The sequence below is a fragment of the Balaenoptera musculus genome, chromosome 3 (genome assembly GCF_009873245.2).
Source record: "Balaenoptera musculus isolate JJ_BM4_2016_0621 chromosome 3, mBalMus1.pri.v3, whole genome shotgun sequence".
NCBI classification, from domain to species: Eukaryota; Metazoa; Chordata; class Mammalia; order Artiodactyla; family Balaenopteridae; genus Balaenoptera; species Balaenoptera musculus.
The window spans coordinates 60,893,665-60,913,429 of record NC_045787.1 but is presented as its reverse complement, the minus strand read 5'-3'; the positions used below and the strand labels follow the sequence as shown (position 1 = coordinate 60,913,429).

The window sequence follows — 19,765 nt, the reverse complement described above, 5'->3', positions numbered from 1 at the left end:
AAAACGACTTCTTAACCAAATGCAAAAAGCTATGTTTTCCACTGTACCTAATTAAGATATTACAGCCTTACAAAAGAATGGTTTAAACATAACAGGAGACATTCTGACTTAAATACATTAATTTACTACCCTAGACAATTCCAAAAAAAATAATACCTTACCTATTTCTATGTTGGCTACATATATACCACTGCCCCTATTGTATCAAATGGTATCGTTTTATCATTTAATGTAGCGAGCAATATGTGTGTCCTTAAAGATAATTCACTCTGAATACTATTTAAGTTTTTGTGTATGGTCAAGTCCTAAAGGATTTAAGAACAAACACTTCTGAGCGCTATCTGTCCATACTGATTCATCACTCAAATCTTAGATTTTTACAAGCAGGGTTCAAAAATACTCTTTCTGTTAGCATCTCTCTCGAAGATGCATTAACTATGAAGGATATCAATCCGTAACATCAGCCACTCCATCTAATACAAATTTGAGAAAGGAAATAACAAGGCACATTAAGACAAATATTGATATTTATTTATTATGTACCTACAAACTTGGGGGTATGAAAGATGAGGAGAAAAGATGAGGAGGAAAGATGAGACAGAAAAGTGAACCTGTAATTACACTGCATTGTGATTAGGTCTAAATTAGAAGCCTGACTAGAATGTCATCAAAGCAGGTTTGGAGGATGGGGGCAGTACACCCAAGTCAGCCTTTTTCCCAAACCTAAATACATAGAAACTAGTAACTGTGGAGTTAAGTGTGGAGTGAGGAAAGGTAGAAGGAGTCAAGTACTTTCAAGTCAAGTTGAGATACTGGGAAGTTGTTTCACAAAGAGAGAATACAGAGGATACGCTGGTTTGGGGGGAGAGTAGACGCTAAGTTCTAAACATTCATCCATTGCACAAATGTTTATTGAATACCTACTCTAAGCCTGCCCCAGCAGGCAGGTGAAAATTTGGTTTGGAGGTAGAGAGGAATGGGCTAGAGACATGGACTTGGAAACCAATGGCACATAATGGTAGCTACAACTCTGACGTAATGAAACTGTCCATGGAGAGATAACACATAAAGTAGAAAGAGAAGAAAATCAAGTACCAAAGCCTTAAGTTTAGACACCAATATTTAAGAGGTACCCATAGCAACAAGAAATTAAGAGAGGAATGAGTAAAACCAGGGACCTTTTCACAGATGCCAAGGGAAGAAAGCAGTTAAGGAATGAAGAGCTATCAGGGAAAATAAGGGGTCTAAGTCCCAAGTTCTTCTGATACACAGTAGCAAAAGCAAATGCCGTATTACTATGGATCAAAGTATTAAAGGGTCAAGGAGAGGGACTTCCCTGGTGTTCCAATGGTTAAGACTCCATGCTCCCAATGCAGGGGTCCCAAGTTCAGTCCCTGGTCAGGGAATCAGATCCCACATGCCTCAACTAAAGATCCCACATGCCACAACTAAAAGATCCTGCATGCTGCAACTAAAGATCCTGCATGCCGCTACAAAGATCCTGCATGCTGCAACTAAAAGATCCACATGCCGCAACTAAAGATCCCACATGCCACAACTAAAGATCCTGCCTGCCACAACTAAAAGATCCCACATGCCACAAGTAAAGATCTTGTGTGCCGCAACTAAGACCCGGTGCAGCCAAATAAATAAATAATTTTAAAAAAAAGGGTCAGGGAGAGGGACTTCCCTGGTGGTGCAGTGGTTAAGAATCCATCTGCCAATGCAGGGGACACGGGTTCAAGCCCTGGTCCGGGAAGATCCCACATGCCACGGAGCAGCTAAGCCCATGCACCACAACTACTGAGCCTGCTGTGCTCTAGAGCCTGTGAACCACAACTACTGAGCCCACGTGCCACAACTACTAAAGCCTGTGTGCCTAGAGCCTGTGCTCCACAACAAAGAGAAGCCACCGCAATGAGATGCCCACGCACTGCAATGAAGAGTAGTCCCTGCTCACCACAACTAGAGAAAGCCCACGTGCAGCAACAAAGACCCAACACAGCCAAAAATTTAAAATAAATAAATAAATAAAGCGCAAATTTAAAAAAAAAAAAAGGAGAAAAAAAGGGTCAGGGAGAAAAAGAGAGCATTGACAAGTACATATACTGGTGAACCTTAAAATTCTTTTAGTACCACAGCACTACCAGAAGTATAAAATATTTTTATTCCCTTTCCAAACCAAGTTTTTAAAATAAAAAATTAAAGATACAGATAAATTACTACGCCTATGTTCAAGAAATTTATCTCACAATGAGTACATATGATTAGATCCTACAAATTAAGTGTATTATAGAAATCTAATAAACCTTCTTTACTTACTAGACCTAGTCACAGTGCAAAGTAATTACAGGTTAAATTGTCTGTCTCTCCCCCTTCCCCCCACCCCAATTTATGGGCATGTAATTAACAAACATCTGTTCTAATTTATTCCTTTTTTCAAATTTGTATTAAATTGGGTGGCTGATGTTATGTATTCATGAACTTCATGGTTTAATTACTTAAAATGTAATTCATAGCCCCACAGAACAGAGAGGTAAAATAAAGGTAGGAATAACACATTTCTCAATAGTCTGTGTCTATATAAACCCAGAGAGCCACCTAGAGGGAAAAGACTGCATATGTATTCAGTGCACAATGCTCAAATACTACATTAGATCCACGATATCCATGTGAAAGGGGTGATTCTTCATTTCAGTGTCCCAGCAAGATGATGGGCTACTTACAAGGATCAACATCTCAAAAAGCTTACCATTTCCCTGTTATGTTTCAGTGATATCTGCTGATATCTATTGATAACACACTCCTTAAGAAATCAGGGAGATAGTTTTAAGATAAAACAGTGTAATTAAAAAGCAAAAACTAAACAACTTAAATACTTGCTATCTCTTCTACTTATGAGAATTGCACTAACCTACATATTTAGTCCTAGGAGTACCACAGAAAGGACACTAGATTTGGTACCTACTGATTCCACTACTTTCTGCAGGGCAGGACACCACTCAAAACCTCAAGTTTACTTCTCATACAACAAGAATATTTCTTGTCCTATTTGTCTCTCAGAGTTTTCCTGAGGATCAAATGAGAATTATGTAAATGTGTTAGACTAATAAAAATTAAAATTAACTTTAAAATATCTGCAAAAGGTCACAGCCAAGACACAACTCCAGAAAAGAATCCTGCTTCCTTAATGTATCTTCAAAAATATCTTAGTGTACAATGTGGTTGAATGACACACAAAATATTGTATACTATGGAAATTAAAAACCATGGTACTTTATTTAAACAAAATAATCCAAATGTACTGTTTCCATTAATGCTTCCAGAACACCATTATCAAGAAATCATGCTTTTGGATGGCAGAGTAGGAAGACCCTGAGCTCACCTCCTCCCACGGGCACCCAAACTTACAGCTATTTACAGAGCAACTATTGATGAGAAAGACCTGAAGACTAGCAGAAAAGATCTACTAAAACTGAAGTTATACAGAAGGAAGCACAATAAGACAGGTAGTAGGGGCAGAGATGCGGTACGGTCAAGGCCTAAACCCCTGGGTGGGTGATCCACAAACGGAAGGATAATTAGAATTGCAGAGATTCTCCCTGAGAAGTGAGGTGTCCGAGCCCCACACTGGGCTCCTCCACTGGGAAGGTGCGCCCCCAGAATATCTGGCTTTGAAGACCAGCAAGGCTTGGTCAGAGGGCTGTAGGAAACAGAGACTTCACTTTTAAAGGGCGTGCACAAAATGCCACCTGCTCTGAGACACAGGGCAGAAGCAGTAATTTGAAAGAAGCCTGGGTCAGACCCACTTGAACAGCCTCCTGGAGACACAGGAGGCAACTGGAACTCACCTTGGGGACACAGATGCTGGTGGCAGCCAATTTGGGGAGCTCATGCCACCACAAGGGCACTGGTGATAGAAAGCGCCATTTTGGAATCCTTACCAGGGCCGGGACCTGGTCCCACCCACCAACCTGTCAGCACCAGAACTGGGACACCTCAGGCGAAGCTACTAACAGGTGGACACAGCCTGACCCACCAGCAGACCAGCAGCCTTAGGATCCCCAGAGCCCCCAGCTAACCCAGGACCCAGCCCCACAAACCACTGGCCAACATCAATCCCCAGATCTCCAGGGCCATGCAGCCAGAGACCCCAGAACCTGGGTCCACCCACCAGTGAGCCAGCACTAGCCCTGGGACCCCTTGGGCTCCAATCACACCCAAAAGAAAGCCAACACCAGCTTCAACACACCATGGACATGGCAGACAGTTATGTCAGGAACTGGCCCCACCCACCAGTAGGCCAACATGGGATCTGGGACACCTAGCATACAAACCAGCCAACATGAGACCCAGCTCCACCCAGCAATGGGCCAGAACTAGCCCTGGGACCCCCTGGGGCTCTGTAACCAGCCACCTCGTGACACGGCCTGGCCCATCAGTGGCTGGCAGCCTCTACACAAGGCAGGGCATAGCAACCAACCAGACCGGGGGCTAGCCATGCCTACCAGATTGCCCACAGTAGTCAGCATACCACAACAAAAGGGCCCATGCAACCTACCTATGGGGCAACCCCAGAGCATATAGCTCTGGTGACCAGAGGGGAGTGCACTACTGGGACACACAGGACATTTCCTACATAAGGCCACTTCTCCAAGATCAGGAAACGTAACAAGCTACCAAATACAGAAAAATGAAAACAGTGAATTAGCCAAAATGAGGTGACAGAGGAATATGTTCCAAACAAAGGAACAAGATAAAACCCCAAAGGAAGAACTAAGTGAAGTGGAAGTAGGCAATCTACACAATAAAGAATTTAAGGTAACGATGATAAGGATGCTTAAAGAACTCAGGAGAAGAATGGATGAACATAGTGAGAAGATGAACAAAGAGTCAGAAAATACAAAGAAGAACCAAACAGAGTTGAAGAATACAATAACTGAAATTAAAACCACACTAGAAGGATCAACAGTAGGCTAGATGATACAGAGGAACAAATCAGAGAACAGGAAGAGAGAGCAGTGGAATCACTCAAACTGAACAGAAAAAAGAATTTTTAAAAATGAGGACAGTTTAAGAGACCTCCAAAACAACATCAAGTGTACTAACATTCACTTTATAGAGGTCCCAGAAGGAGAAGAGAGAAAAAGGGACAGAGAACGTATTTGAAGACATAATAGCTGAAAACGTCCCTAACCTGGGAAAGGAAATAGACATCCAGGTCAAGGAAGTACAGAGAGCTCCAAACAGGATCAACCCAAAGAGGACCACACTGTAATTAAAATAGCAAAAGTTAAAGATAAAGAGAGAATATTAAAAGCAGCAAGGGAAAAGAAACAAGTTACACATAAGGAAACTCCCATAAGGCTATTACCTGACTTTTCAGGAGAAACTCTGCAGGCCAGAGGGAGTGGCACAATATATTTAAAGTGATGAATGGAAAAAAAACCTACAACCAAGAAGACTACTCAGCAAGGCTTTCCTTCCAGTTTGAAGGAAAGATCAAAAGTTTTACAGACATGCAAAAGCTAAAAGAGTTCAGCACCACAAAACCAGATTCATAAGAAATGTTAAAGAGACTTCTCAAATCAGAAAAGAAAAGGCTACTACTAGAAATATGAAAATTACAAAAGGAAAAATCTCATTGGCAAAGGCAAACAAACAGTAAAGGTAGTAAATTAACCACTTATAAAGCTAGTAGAAAGCTTAAAAGACAAAAGTAGGAAAATGTGGACTTCACTGATGGCACAGTAGTTGGGACTCTGTGCTCCCAATGCAGGGGGCCTGGGTTCGATCCCTGGTTGGGGAACTAGATCCCACATGCATGCCACAACTAAGGAGCCGGCAAGCCGTAACTGGGGAGCCTGCCTGCCGAACTAAGGAGCCCACATGCCACAACTAAAAGGAGCCGGCGAGCCGCAACTAAAAGGAGCCGGCGAGCCGCAACTAAAAGGAGCCGGCGAGCCGCAACTAAAAGGAGCCGGCGAGCCGCAACTAGGCAGCCTGTGAGCCGCAACTAGGGAGCCTGCCTGCCGCAACTAAGACCTGGTGCAACCAAATAAATAAATATTTTTAAAATAATAATAATAGTAATAATAAAAGGTAGAAAAATTATCTATATCCACAATAAGTAGCTAAGGGATACTCAAAATAAGATGTAAAATATGATGTCAAAAACTGTAAATGTGGCAGGGTGGAGCAAAAATGCAGGGTTGTTAAAATGTGTTCAAACTTAAGAGATCAGCAACTTAAAATAATCATACACACACACACACACACACACAGACTGCTATATATAAACCTCATGGTAACAACAAACCAAAAGTCTATAATTGATACACACACACAAAAGAAAGGAATCCAAACATAACACTAAAGATAGTCATCAAATCACAAGGGAGAGAGCAAAAGAAAGAAAAAAGAACTACAAAAATAACCCAAAAAACAATTAGCAAAATGCCAATAAATACATACCTAACAGTCATTACTTTAAATGTAAATGGACTAAATGCTCCAATCAAAAGACATAGAGTAGCTAAATGAATACAAAAACAAGACTCATATATATGCTGTCTACAAAAGACTCACTTTAGATCTGAAGTAACACACACGGACTGAAAGTGAGGGGATGGAAAAAGGTATTCCATGCAAACAGAAACAGAAAAGAAAGCTGGAGTAGCAATACCTATACCAGACAGAATAGATGTTAAAACAAACAGTAACAAGAGACAAAGAAGGACATTAAATAATGATCAAGGGATCAATCCAGAAAAAGGTATAACAGTTGTAAATATATACGCACCCAACATAGGAGCACCTAAATATACAGACTACATACAGTAAGTCCCCTACATACGAACCTTCAAGTTGTGAACTTTCAAAGATGCGTTCCATCAATGTTAGGCATGAGTGAAACCGCAGCTTACCCTCCATCTCCTATTGCTGATGATCCGTCAGCTCTACCATCTCCCACCCCTTCTCCCTCCTCCAGTCAGTAACTTTTCTTGCCTGTTCACTTGATGCCAACCTCTGTATGCCAGCTATTGTACTGTACTGCTGTACTTTTCAAGGTACTGTACTATAAGATTAAAAATGTTTTCTTTATTTTTTGCATTTGTTTGTTTTTTTATGTATTATTTGTGTGAAAAGTATTATAAACCTATTACAGTACAGTACTATATAGCTGATTGTGTTAGTTGGGTACCTAGGCTAACTTTGTCGGACTTATGAACAAACTGGACTTACAAACGCGCTCTTGGAATGGAACTCGTTTGTATGTAGGGGAATTACTATACTAACACACATAAAGGGAGAAACTGACAGAAACCCAATAATACTAGCACACTTTAACACCCTACTTACATCAATGGACAGATCATTCAGACAGAAAATCAATAAGGTAACACTGGCCTTAAATGACACAATAGACCAAATGAAGTTAACAGATAGAGAGCATTTCATCCAAAAGTAGCAGAATCACGTTCTTTCCAAGTGCACTAGGAACATTCTCCAGGATAGATCACATGGCAGGCCACAAAACAAGTCACAGTAAACTCAAGAAAACTGGAATCATATCAAGCATCTTTTCTGACCACAACACTGTGAGACTAGACATCAACTACAAGAAAAAAAATGTAAAAAACACAAACACATGGAGACTAAACAATATGCTACTAAACAAACAATGGGCCACTGAAGAAATCAGAGGAAATTTAAAAAATTACTTGGAGAAAAAGGAAAACAAAAACACAATGATCCAAAATCTATGGGAAGCAGCAAAAGCAGTTTCTAAGAGTAAAGTTTAGAGTGATACAAGTCAACCTCAGGAAATGAAAAATCTCAAATAAACAACCAAACCTTACACCTAAAGTAACTGTAAAAAGAACAAACAAGACCCAAAGTTAACAGAAATCATAAAGAACAGAGTAGATATAAATGAAATAGAGACTAAAAAAATAGAAAAGTTCAATGAAACTAAGAGTTGGTTCTTTGAAAAGGTAAACAAAATTGATAAGCCATTAGCCAGACTCATCAAGAAAAAAAGAAAGAGGGTCCACATCAGTAAAATCAGAAATGAAAAAGAAGTGATAACTGACACCACAGATATATAATGGATCATAATAGGTTGCTATGAACAATTATATGCCAATAAAATGGACAACCTAGAAGAAACAAATAAGTTCCTAGACATGTACAATCTCCAAAGACTAAATCAGGAAGAAATAGGAACAGACCAACTACCAAGAATTAAATTAAATCAGTAATTTAAAAAAATCTCACAGCAAACCAAAGTCCAGGACCAGATGGCTGCACAGGTGAATTCCACCAACATTTAAAGAAGAGTTAACACCAATCCCTCTCAGCTATTCCAAAAACTGCAGAGAAAAAATGTTTCTGAACTCATTCTATGAGGCCAGCATCACCCTGATACCAAAACCAGACAAAGATATCACAGAAAAATAAAATTACAGGCCAATATTACTGCTGAACATAGATGCAAAAAACCTCAACGAAATATTAACAAATCCAACAATACATTAAAAGAATCATACACCATCATAATGTAGGATTTATCCCAGGGGTGTAAGTATGGTTCAATATCTGCAAATGAATCAACGTGACCATATTAACAAATTTTAGAAAAAAAATAATATGATCATCTCAATAGATGCAGAAAAAGCTTTTGATAAAATTCAACATCCATTTATAATAACAACTCTACAAAGTGGGTACAGAGGGAACATACCTCAACATAACAAAGGCCACAAATCACAAGCCCACAGTTAACATCAAACTCAGTGTTGAAAAGCTGAAAGCATTTCTTCTAAGAACAAGGAGCAAGACAAAGATGCCCAGCCTCTCTACTTTTAGTCAACATAGTATTGGAAGCAATACACATAGCAATCAGACAAGAAAAAGAAATAAAAGGAATCCAAATTAGAAACAAATAAAACTGTCACTGTTTGCAGATGACATGATACTCTGCATAGAAAATCATAAAGATGCCACCAAAAAACTACTAGAACTCATCAATGAATTCAGTAAAGTTGCAGGATACAAAATTAATATACAAAAATCTATTGCATTTCTATACACTTATAATTAACTATCAGAAAGAGAAATTAAGGAAACAGTCCCATTTACAACTGCATCAAAAATAATAAAATATCTAGGCATATACCTACCTAAGGAGGTAAAACGTCTGTACTTGGAAAACTATAAGACGCTGATGAAAGAAACTGAAGACGACACAAACAGATGGAAACATATACTGTGTTCGTGTATTGGAACAATTAATATTGCTAAAATGACCATACTACCCAAGGCAATCTTAATATTCAATGCAATCCCTATCAAAATACCAATAGCATTCTTCACAGAACTAGAACAAGTAATTTAAAAATTTGTATGGGAACACAAAAGACCTCAAATAGCCAAAACAATTTTGAGAAAGAAGAACAGAACTGGAAGAATCACAGTCCCCGACTTCAGACTATACTACAAAGCTACAGTAATCAAAACACTATGGTACTGACACCAAAACAGACACATAGATCAATAGAACAGAATAGAGTCCAGAAATAAACCCATGTACTAATGGTCAATTAATCTATGACAAAGGAGGCAAGAACATACAATGGAGAAAAGACAGTCTCTTCAATAAGTGGTGCTGGGAAAACTGGACACCTACTAGTAAAAGAATGACATTAGAACATTCTCTAACACCATAAACAAAAATAAACGCAAAATGAATACCTAAATGTAAGACTGGAAACCACAAAACTCCTGAAAGAAAACATAGGCAGTACACTCTTCGACATCAATCTTAGCAATATTTTTTGGATATGTCTCCTCAGGCAGGGGAAACAGAAGCAAAAATGAACAAATGGGACTACATCAAACTAAAAAGCTTTTGCACAGTGAAGGAAACCATCAACAAAACAAAAAGGCAGCCTACTGTATGGGAGAAGATATTCCAAACAATATTATCTGACAAGAGGTTAATATCCAAAATATACAAAGAAGCCATACAACTCAACATCAAAAAAACAAACAACCTCACTTAAAAATGGGCAGAAGACCTAAATAGACATTTTCCAAAGAAAACAAACAAATGGCCAACAAGCACATGAATACATGCTCAGCATTACTCATCATCAGGGAAATGTAATTCAAAACCACAATGAGATGTCACCTCACACCTATCAGAATGGCTATTATCAAAAAGACAACAGAAGAACCTAGTGGCAAGATGGGAATAAAGACACAGACCTACTAAAGAATGGACTTGAGGATATGGGGAGGGGGAGGGGTGAGATGTGACAGGGTGAGAGTGTGTCATGGACATATGTACACTACCAAATGTAAAATAGATAGCTAGTGGGAAGCAGCCGCATAGCACAGGGAGATCAGCTCGGTGCTTTGTGACCGCCTGGGGGGGTGGGATGGGGAGGGTGTGAGGGAGGGAGATGTGGGAGGGAGGAGATATGGGAACGTGTGTATATGTGTAGCTGATTCACTTTGTTATAAAGCAGAAACTAACACACCATTGTGAAGCAATTATACTTCAATAAAGATGTTTAAAAAAAAAAAAAAGACAACAAATTACAAGTGTTGGCAAGGATGTGGAGAAAAGGAAACCCTTGTGCACTGTTTGTGGGAATATAAATTGAAGCAGCCACTATCAAAGACAGTATGGAGATTCCTCAAAAAATTAAAAAGAGAACTGCCAAAAGAGCCAGCAAACCCACTCCTAGGTATTTATCTGAAGAAAATGAAAACACTAATGTGAAAAGATATATACTCATTGCAGTATTATTTACAATAGCCAAGATATGGAAGCAACCTAAGTGCACATCAATAGATGGAGAAAGAAGATGTGGCATACACACACCCACACACTCACACACACACACATATGCACACACAATGGAATACTACTCAGCTATAAAAAAGAATGATATCTTGCCATTTGTGACAACATGGATGGACCTAGAGGGTATTATTCTAAGTGAAATACTGTATGATTCCACTTACATGTGGAATCTAAAAAACAAAACGACTGAACAAACATAGCTGAACAGGAACAGAATCATAGATACAGAGAACAAACAGGTGGTTGCTAGAGGGGAGAGGGTGGAGGGAGGAGAGTAATAGCTGAGGAGATGAAGATTAGAAATTTCTAGTTGCAAAATAAATGAGTCATAGGTATGACATGTACAGTGTGGGGAATATAGTCAATAATTATGTAATATCTTTGTATGGTGACAGTTGGTAGCTAGACTTATTGTGGTGATCATTTTGAAATGTACAGAAATAGCAAATCACTATGTTGTATAACAGGAACTAATGGTGTTAGAGATCAATTATACTTCAAAAAGAAACAAATTCATAGACAAGGAGAACAGATTTGTGGTTATGAGAAACAGAGGGTGGAGGGAGGGGGAACTGGATAAAAGTAGGCACAAAAGGCACAAACTTCCAGTTATAAGACAAATAAGTACTAGGGATGCAATGTACAACATGATGAATATAAGTAACACTGCAGTATGTTATATACAAAAGTTCTTAAGAGAGTAAATCCTAAGACTTCTCATCACAAGGAAAAATATTTTTCTATTTCTTTCATTTCGTATCTATATGAGACGACGGATGTTCACTAAACTCACTGTGATAATCATTTCATGATGTATGTAAGTCAAACCATTATGCTGTACACCTTAAACTTATACAGTGCTGTATGTCAATTATATCTCAATAAAACTGGAAGAAAAAAAAAGAAATCATGCTTTTAAGATCCCTGTCACACCAAAATGATTTCAACATTTTTTAAAGCTGGGAAAAATGAGTTTTTGAAAATTGTTTCATTCTCATTTTGAGTTTTTGAAAAAACTTCTGGACCTCGAAGCCTAATTTTTTCAATTAAACATTTCTTAGAAACTCTCTATGAACCCTCCTGCCCATAGATCTGGGTCAGATACCCTTTCTGTAACCTCTTTAACTACTACTCTAGATTCACACTATTGAAATTCCACTCATCCTTTGAGGTCTATCTTAAATATTGCTGTCCTCCTTCTGCCTGAACTAGCTGTGGCTCTCCCTTTTGCCAGCACTTCCAAGACTTTTAGGGATGTATATTGTGACTCTTCTTTTGCAGGGTTTATTCACATGTCTTATATCCTACATGCTTTTTAAGTTCCTTGAGGGGAAGTGGCAATTTCCACTCATAGTTATACCCCCAGAACACATAGTAACTTGTGGTAGAAGTCACTGAACAATTATTTGTTTCTATATCTCCTATGGATTAAACAAATGGCTCCAAATCATCCTCATTATTTAAAAAAAGTTACCAAATAAGTTCAGTACTACTCTAGCAGACTATACCTGTGTTACAACGTAAAATGCTTATTAGTTTGCAATTACCTCAGCGGTTAATTGTTTTAAAAGTGAACATACTATTTGACACCTACTAGGATGGCTATAATCAGAAAATGGAAAATAAATGTTGGCGAGGATGTAGAGAAATTGGAACCCTTGCACATTGCTGGCAGGAATGTAAAACAGTGCAGTCACTGCAGAAAACAGTTTGATGGCTCCTCAAAAAGCTAAACATAGAATTACCATATGACCACCAAGCAATTCCACTCCTAGGTATATACCCATAAGAACTGAAAGCAGAGACAAAGCGATACTTGTACACCAATATTCATAGTAGCACTACTATTCACAGTAGAAAAAAGGTGGAAACAATCTAAGTGTCCATCAACAAACTAATAAACACAATGTAGTATATACATAGAGTGGAATATTATTCAGTCACAAAAAAGAATGAAATTCTGACACATGCTACAACATGGATAAACCTTTATGTTAAGTGAAATGAGCCAGACACAAAAGGAAAATATTGTTTGATTCCAATTATATGAAATATCTAGAATAGGCAAATTCATTGAGCCAGAAAATAGACTAGAGGTTATGAAGGGCTGGTGGCAGGGGGAATTGAAGAGTTACTGCTTAATGACCACAGAATTCCTGTTGGGGTGATGAAAAATGGAAATAGTGGAAATGGTTACACAACATTGTGAATGTAATTAATGCCACTAAATCGTACACTTAAAAATTATTAAAATAGCAAATTTTATGTTTTATGTAGAGCCACCAATTTTTAAAAATAATGTAATATACCAAAAAGCATTGAATTACACAACTTAAATGGGTAAACTGCATGATATGTGAGTTACACCTCAGTAATAAAGCTATTAAAATATGCATATAAAGATTATTTGGATGAAAATATCATATGTACAGCATTATAAACTAGCAGATCCACCGAATTTGAAGATGCCTAGGTAAAGATAATTCACAATAATTTAGTTATATTAACTGAGTTTTGGGATCTAATAAGTAACTAGCCTAGTATTTACAGAAAAGGATAACAAAATTAAGATTTGGGCAATCAAAAAAAAAAAGTGAACATACTAAGGATACCAACTGATGACAGATATAAACAACCTGCTCAGAGTGCCAATTTTTCTAGGGATTCAAAAGTATTACTGTACCTACTCTGTGTCCCCTGGATGAAGATAAGCAGCATGCGGACTAGCGTTTTAATAGGCAAAGTGAATCATCTGAAATTGATACCTAATCAGAAAAGACCTCAGTGTTGGACGATTCAGAGAGAGGAAGAGAGAGAAGCAGCATACCTGTTTGTGATAGTACAGAAACATATTACAGTAAAGTTATCAGCATTCTGTCCTAGATCCAAAATAAATCAGAAAGAAAAGGGGAGGGAGGGTAATGAACAACTACAATGCTTTCAAAGAAAGTGAAATTCACTTTTAATCTAAGAAGACTATCACTTTATATACAGTAGGATAGCTTCACAAAGCATTTACTGTAAAACACCAATTTAACTAATAAATGAGACTTTTCATTATTGTGGATCATATACCCCAATTCTATACTCTCACACAAAATAAAACATTATTTGCAAAACAGATATTTTGGTATAGAAAAAAATTTTTAAGTACTTTAAAAACTTGTTTTTTAAAGAAGTGAAATAACTTTTTTCTAAAATTCTTCTGAAGTGCAAAAAAATCACTACTAACAATTATTTTATTAATGTGGACAAAGTCTATTAACAATTTTTTTAATTTCATAGAAAAATAACCATTCAAAACTAGGTCCCAAAGGAAATACAAATTATGTATTATCTATTTATCTCTACCATACTAAGTTATTCTAGCTCTTATATCAAATAAAGGATGCGGGAAATTTTGTATTCCCCTGATATATAATCTCCTATGGCTCATTCATTTGTTATTTGACCCATTTATAATACCTCTCCCTTAGCCCAAAACTATTATTTAATTCTTTCTAATAGCTTACTATAAAAAGATGGGCCTGTAAAAAAATATTGTTTGGGAATAATCTAAAAGAAAATTTTAAAAATCTATCTGCGAAAGGTAAGGATTAAACTATTCCCTTATCTATGAAGAGGTACAAGAGACAGATATTCTTGCATTTCAATTATTTTAAATTTGGATTATAAGATGACACTATGGGGAAAACAAAGATACCATAGTGCTCATACTGGGCACTTTAGACACCAGTGATTAGCTAACTCCAAATTATGCAGGACTTCAGAATGTCAACAAAATTCTCAAAATTGTATTCATTGCCATCGAAATAAATATATACCACAGAGCACCGTTTAGCTGGTACCGGAGACACAGAATAGCCTAATAAAAAGCAACTATTCTAGAGCCAAAACAGTGTGCACAGATAACTTTTAGAGGGCATTAACTGCTTATGGAAAGCCTGACTCCTAGTGGTTATAAACTATGGCTACATAGCCCCAAAGGACTTTTTTCTTTTAAAATGTACAGTGTGGGGAATATAGTCAATAATAGAATACCGTTATATGATGACAGATGGTAACTAGACTTACTGTGATGATCATTTTGAAACATACAGAAATATCAGATCACTATGTTGTGTACCAGAAACTAACACAGTGTTGTAGGTCAATTATACTTCAAAAACAAATAAACTCATAGAAAAAGAGATCAGATTTGTAGTTATGAGAGGCAGGGGGTGGGAGAAGGGGAATTGGATAAAGATAGTCAAAAAGGTACAGGGCTTCCCTGGTGGCGCAGTGGTTGAGAGTCTGCCTGCTAATGCAGGGGACACGGGTTCGAGCCCTGGTCTGGGAAGATCCCACATGCCACGGAGCGGCTGGGCCCGTGAGCCACAACTACTGAGCCTGCGCGTCTGGAGCCTGTGCCCCGCAACGGGAGGGGCCGCGATAGCGAAAGGCCCGCGCACCGCGATGAAGAGCGGTCCCCGCACCGCGACGAAGAGTGGCCCCCACTTGCCGCAACTAGAGAAAGCCCTCGCAAGAACCGAAGACCCAGCACAGCCAAAAATAAATAAATAAATAAAAATAAAAGTAGCTATAAAAAAAAAAAAAAAAAAAAAAAAAAAGAGAGAAAAAGGTACAAACTTCCAGTTACAAGATAAATAAGTACTAGAGATGTAATGCACAACATGATAAATATAATTAGCAGTGCTGTATGTTATATATGAAAATTGTTACGAGAGTAAATCCTAAGAGTTCTCGTCACAAGGAAAAACGTTTTAAAAATTTTAATTTTGTATCTATATGAGATGATGAATGTTTGCTATACTTATTAAAAATCATTTCATGACGTATGTAAGTCAAATCATTATGCTGTACACCTTAAACTTATACAGTGCTGTATGTCAATTATATCTCAATGAAATTGGAAGGGAAGAAAAAAACAGCAAGTTTTGAGCAAGTATGGAAAAGAAAATAAAAAGAAAAATCAGGTGTTTTCATTGGATCTCAATTTCTATCAAATTAAAAGAAATCCTTGCCGTTACAAATATGAAAGCTGGCTCAAACTACATTTTAGTTTATATTATCTCCATTTATTGTACTTCATAAAATCATCTCATCTAAATTCCTTATTTCACAGACAAAGAATATGAGACTGGAACTAGGTCTTGAAAGAGGACTTGTAAGTCTTCAACTGGCAGAGAAGATACAGTAACCCAGAGGTCAAGAAGCATACCATGAACAAAAACTGAGACAAAGGAATGTACGTGATGTATTTAAAGAAACCAAGCAGTAACTTTGAATGGAGTTTAAAGTCTGGATCCGGGAGTTGTGAAAGGTCACCGCCAGCCCTACTACCACTACCACCACAATCCCATTCCCCAACCTGAAGTCCACTTCAAAAAACTTCAGGGCTTCCCTGGTGGCACAGTGGTTAAGAATCTGCCTGCCAATGCAGGGGACACGGGTTTGAGCCCTGTTCCAGGAGGATCCCACACACATGCCACGGAGCAACTAGGCCCATGAGCCACAACTACTGAAGCCCGTGCGCCTGGAGCCCCTGCTCCGCAACGGGAGAAGCCACTGCAATGAGAAGCCCGCGCACCGCAACGAAGAGTAGCCCCCGCTCACAGCAACTAGAGAAAGCCCGCCCACAGCAACAAAGACCCAATGCAGACAAAAATAAATAAATTAAATTAATTAATTAAAAAAAAATCTTCAGAGTGCTGGGTTTGTTTGGGATTTTTTTTAGATTAAAATAGTAACTATACATAAAGTGAACTGAAGGAAGTGGGAGTGGGGTATGAGCGACCTGTAAACAGATCTCTGGGTTAGCTGAGGTTGGAAATGGAAAGGAAGAGAAAGATGGAACAGACACTAAGAAAGTATCTAGGAAAGTGAGTAAAAAAGTAATGGAAGCACTGACAAAGTACTGACAAGTTTTAAATGGAATCACATGAAAAAGTACTTAGAACCACTCATTTATAAAAGGTACTTAATAAATTTCCTTTTTAAAACACAGCTTCATTGAGATAAATGTTGTACACTATACAATTTACCCTTGTAAAGTGTACAATTCAATGGTTTTTAGTATATTCATAGACCTTTTTCATCATCACCCCAAAAAAGAAATTCTATAACCATTTGCAGTCACCCTCTACCCCACCCCTGGTTATAGGCAACCACGAATCTACTTTCTGTCTGTATAGATTTATCTATTTTGGACATTTCATATAAGTGGAATCATACAATATGTGGTGTTAATAAATGTTTCTTGAATATGAATCAGAACTTCTGGAAGCAGTGCTGGTTCTGAGAAAAGAATGAGTTTATGATGCATTACTGTGAGATAATGATACCAATCAACTGGAGATATAAACAGCCACCTGAAGATGCAACTAAATGTTTGTGTAAAGCATTGTCTTTCAACTCCAACATTCTAGTTCATGCATGTAGGGAAGAAACTGAAACAATGAGGGAGGTTGAAATTCCCAAGGTAAAAATACTGTAGAGCAAGCACAAAGAGCAGAGACCTGACTGCATTTAAGAAGACTTTTACTTAAGAGCTGAACAAAGAAATGAAGGAGAAAGACTAGCCTCAGAGGCAGGAGAATCAGAACATAACCATAAAGGCTGAGGAGGAGGGGCCACCTGTAGAATAGAAGGCTTCAGAGTCCAAGGAGGAGGAAAACGGAAAAAAAGGCTGGTATAGGATCTAGTAACTTTAGAAAGTGGAGTTTCAATAGTTATATATGGGTATTTCTAAAAAGAAGTAAAAGCTTTTAAGAGGGAAAATGAGTAGCAAAATATGGACAGAAAGAACATAGCCTAGGTTTCACAGAGTTTTGAGAAGGATTAAAGACAAATGTACAAGCAAAATATTTCAAGAACGCAGTTTTCTTAAATATAAGGTACAGTTATTTCTGTGCAATCCTTGTACATATTCTCAAGTTGCCATAGAGTAAAAAAAAAAACAAAGAAAAAATGTTTTAAGGACTTATTTTCCTTAATGTGAGACCCACCAAAAAGTATTATTTTAAAACATAGGTGTTATTCACAGGGTCTCTATATTATGTTGGAACATGTGCAGAATATCAAAAACACATACCCAAGGCATGATAAAACTTTATATATAAAAAAACCTGACCTTTCTCCTACCCTATGGAATGATTTTCTTTAAGGCAGTGAAAACAGCCATGGGAATTCTACAGGAGGAGGCGCAGTCATCTCTCAGCATCTGTGGGTATTGGTTCCATGATACCCTCATCCCCACGCCCATGGGTACCAAAATCTGAGGGTGTTCAAGTCCCTTATACAAAGTGGCGTAGTATTTGCAAATAACCTGCGCACATCCTCCCCACATCTGTCCCATACGTACACTTGAAATCGTCTCTAGATTACTTATAAAACCTAATATAATGTAAATGTTATATAAATAGTTGTAAAAACAATGTAAATACTATGTAAATAGTTGCCATTGTGTGGCAAATTCAAGTTTTGCTTTTTGGAACTTCCTGGAATTTTTTTTTCCCCTAGTATTTTCAATCCACAGTTGCTCAAATTAGAGGATGTGGAACATGTGGATATAGAGGGCCAACTGTATAGCTAAGATAATTGGGCAGTTACTAAAAATAAAATTCAGTCCATAATCCAGCCTGAATCTGTTACCAGCTCACTTTATACTCTTAGATAAAATAATTTAGTGTCTTTAAATTTTAAGTACAAATAAAATGCACATACCACACAAGAGTTTTACTTCTATTTACTAATCGGTCTACTATGTTTCATATTCAAAAAAAGAAATCAGAATATATAAAAAGGTACAAATTTTAAAAATGAGATTGACTCTTCAATTGATAAAAGAAGCCTTCAGTTAACAGAATTTAAAAATATTCCCTATCTACAGGAAACATTAAATGTGATGCAATTCTCTAAAATTTATCTATGCATAACTTTTAATTGTAAAAAGTAATCCTCAGAGAGCAAACCTGCATAAGAACAACAACCAAATGGCTTGAGGTTACACTAAATAAAGAGCAAAATGGGAAAATGAGAACTGAATATCAGGTTCACTAAAAAAATTTACAGACATAAAATTTCACTTACCTTTTTAAACATAACTAGTGAGATGACTGCTGATGCTGTGAAAAGTGCTGCTATGATTATCATCATGATTCCAACAGGAATACTTTTGTTGAGACCAGTAAGGGATGAAATCCAACCGCTATGAAATTAAAAGAAGAAAACTAAAATTAGGCAAATAAGTTAATGCACAATTTTTAAAAACAGCATAATAACTAACACATTTTCAGCACTTATGATCCAGGCAACATCCAAGTTCTTTACGTGTATTAACTCATTTAATTCTCACAACAACCCACTATGATATATGCTATTTTTAATCCCTATTTGAAGGATAAGAAACTGAGTCACCAAGATTATTCAGTAACTTGCCCAAGGTCACACAGCTAATAAAAACAGCACAGTCTGAATTCAAACCTAAACACCAAAATCCAGAGCCTTAAGTGTGTACCACGAGATTCTACATTTTTTAAGCCTATGATTTCACTATTATTTTTTAAAGTTCATTTTAAATTCTGCTGAATTATGTAAAATAATATTTGAGAACCACATATTCAACAAAGGGCTAGTATCCAAAATATATAAAGAAACTTCAAAGCTCAACAGTAAAAATAAATTCTTAAAATTAAAAAGTTTCAATTAGAAAATGGGCAAAGGACTTCCCTGGTGGTCAGTGGTTAAGAATCCACCTGCCAATGCAGGGGACACGGGTTCGATCCCTGGTCCGGGAAGATCCCACATGCCGCAGGGCAACTAAGCCCTGCACCACAACGACTGAGCCTACATGCCACAACTACTGAAGCCCACGCACTCTAGAACCTG

The 19,765-nt window shown here is 37.5% G+C and overlaps 1 protein-coding gene across 2 annotated transcripts in view; it reads right to left on the bottom strand.

Annotated features, from left to right (window-relative positions):
* SCAMP1 (secretory carrier membrane protein 1) overlaps nucleotides 1–19,765 on the bottom strand; it is a 105,708-nt gene that overhangs the window by 3,073 nt on the left and 82,870 nt on the right. For both annotated transcript variants that reach the window (XM_036845804.1, XM_036845806.1), the window contains exon 8: nucleotides 18,968–19,085. In XM_036845804.1, the coding sequence (XP_036701699.1) occupies nucleotides 18,968–19,085 (118 nt within the window). The remainder of the gene's footprint in view (nucleotides 1–18,967; nucleotides 19,086–19,765) is intronic.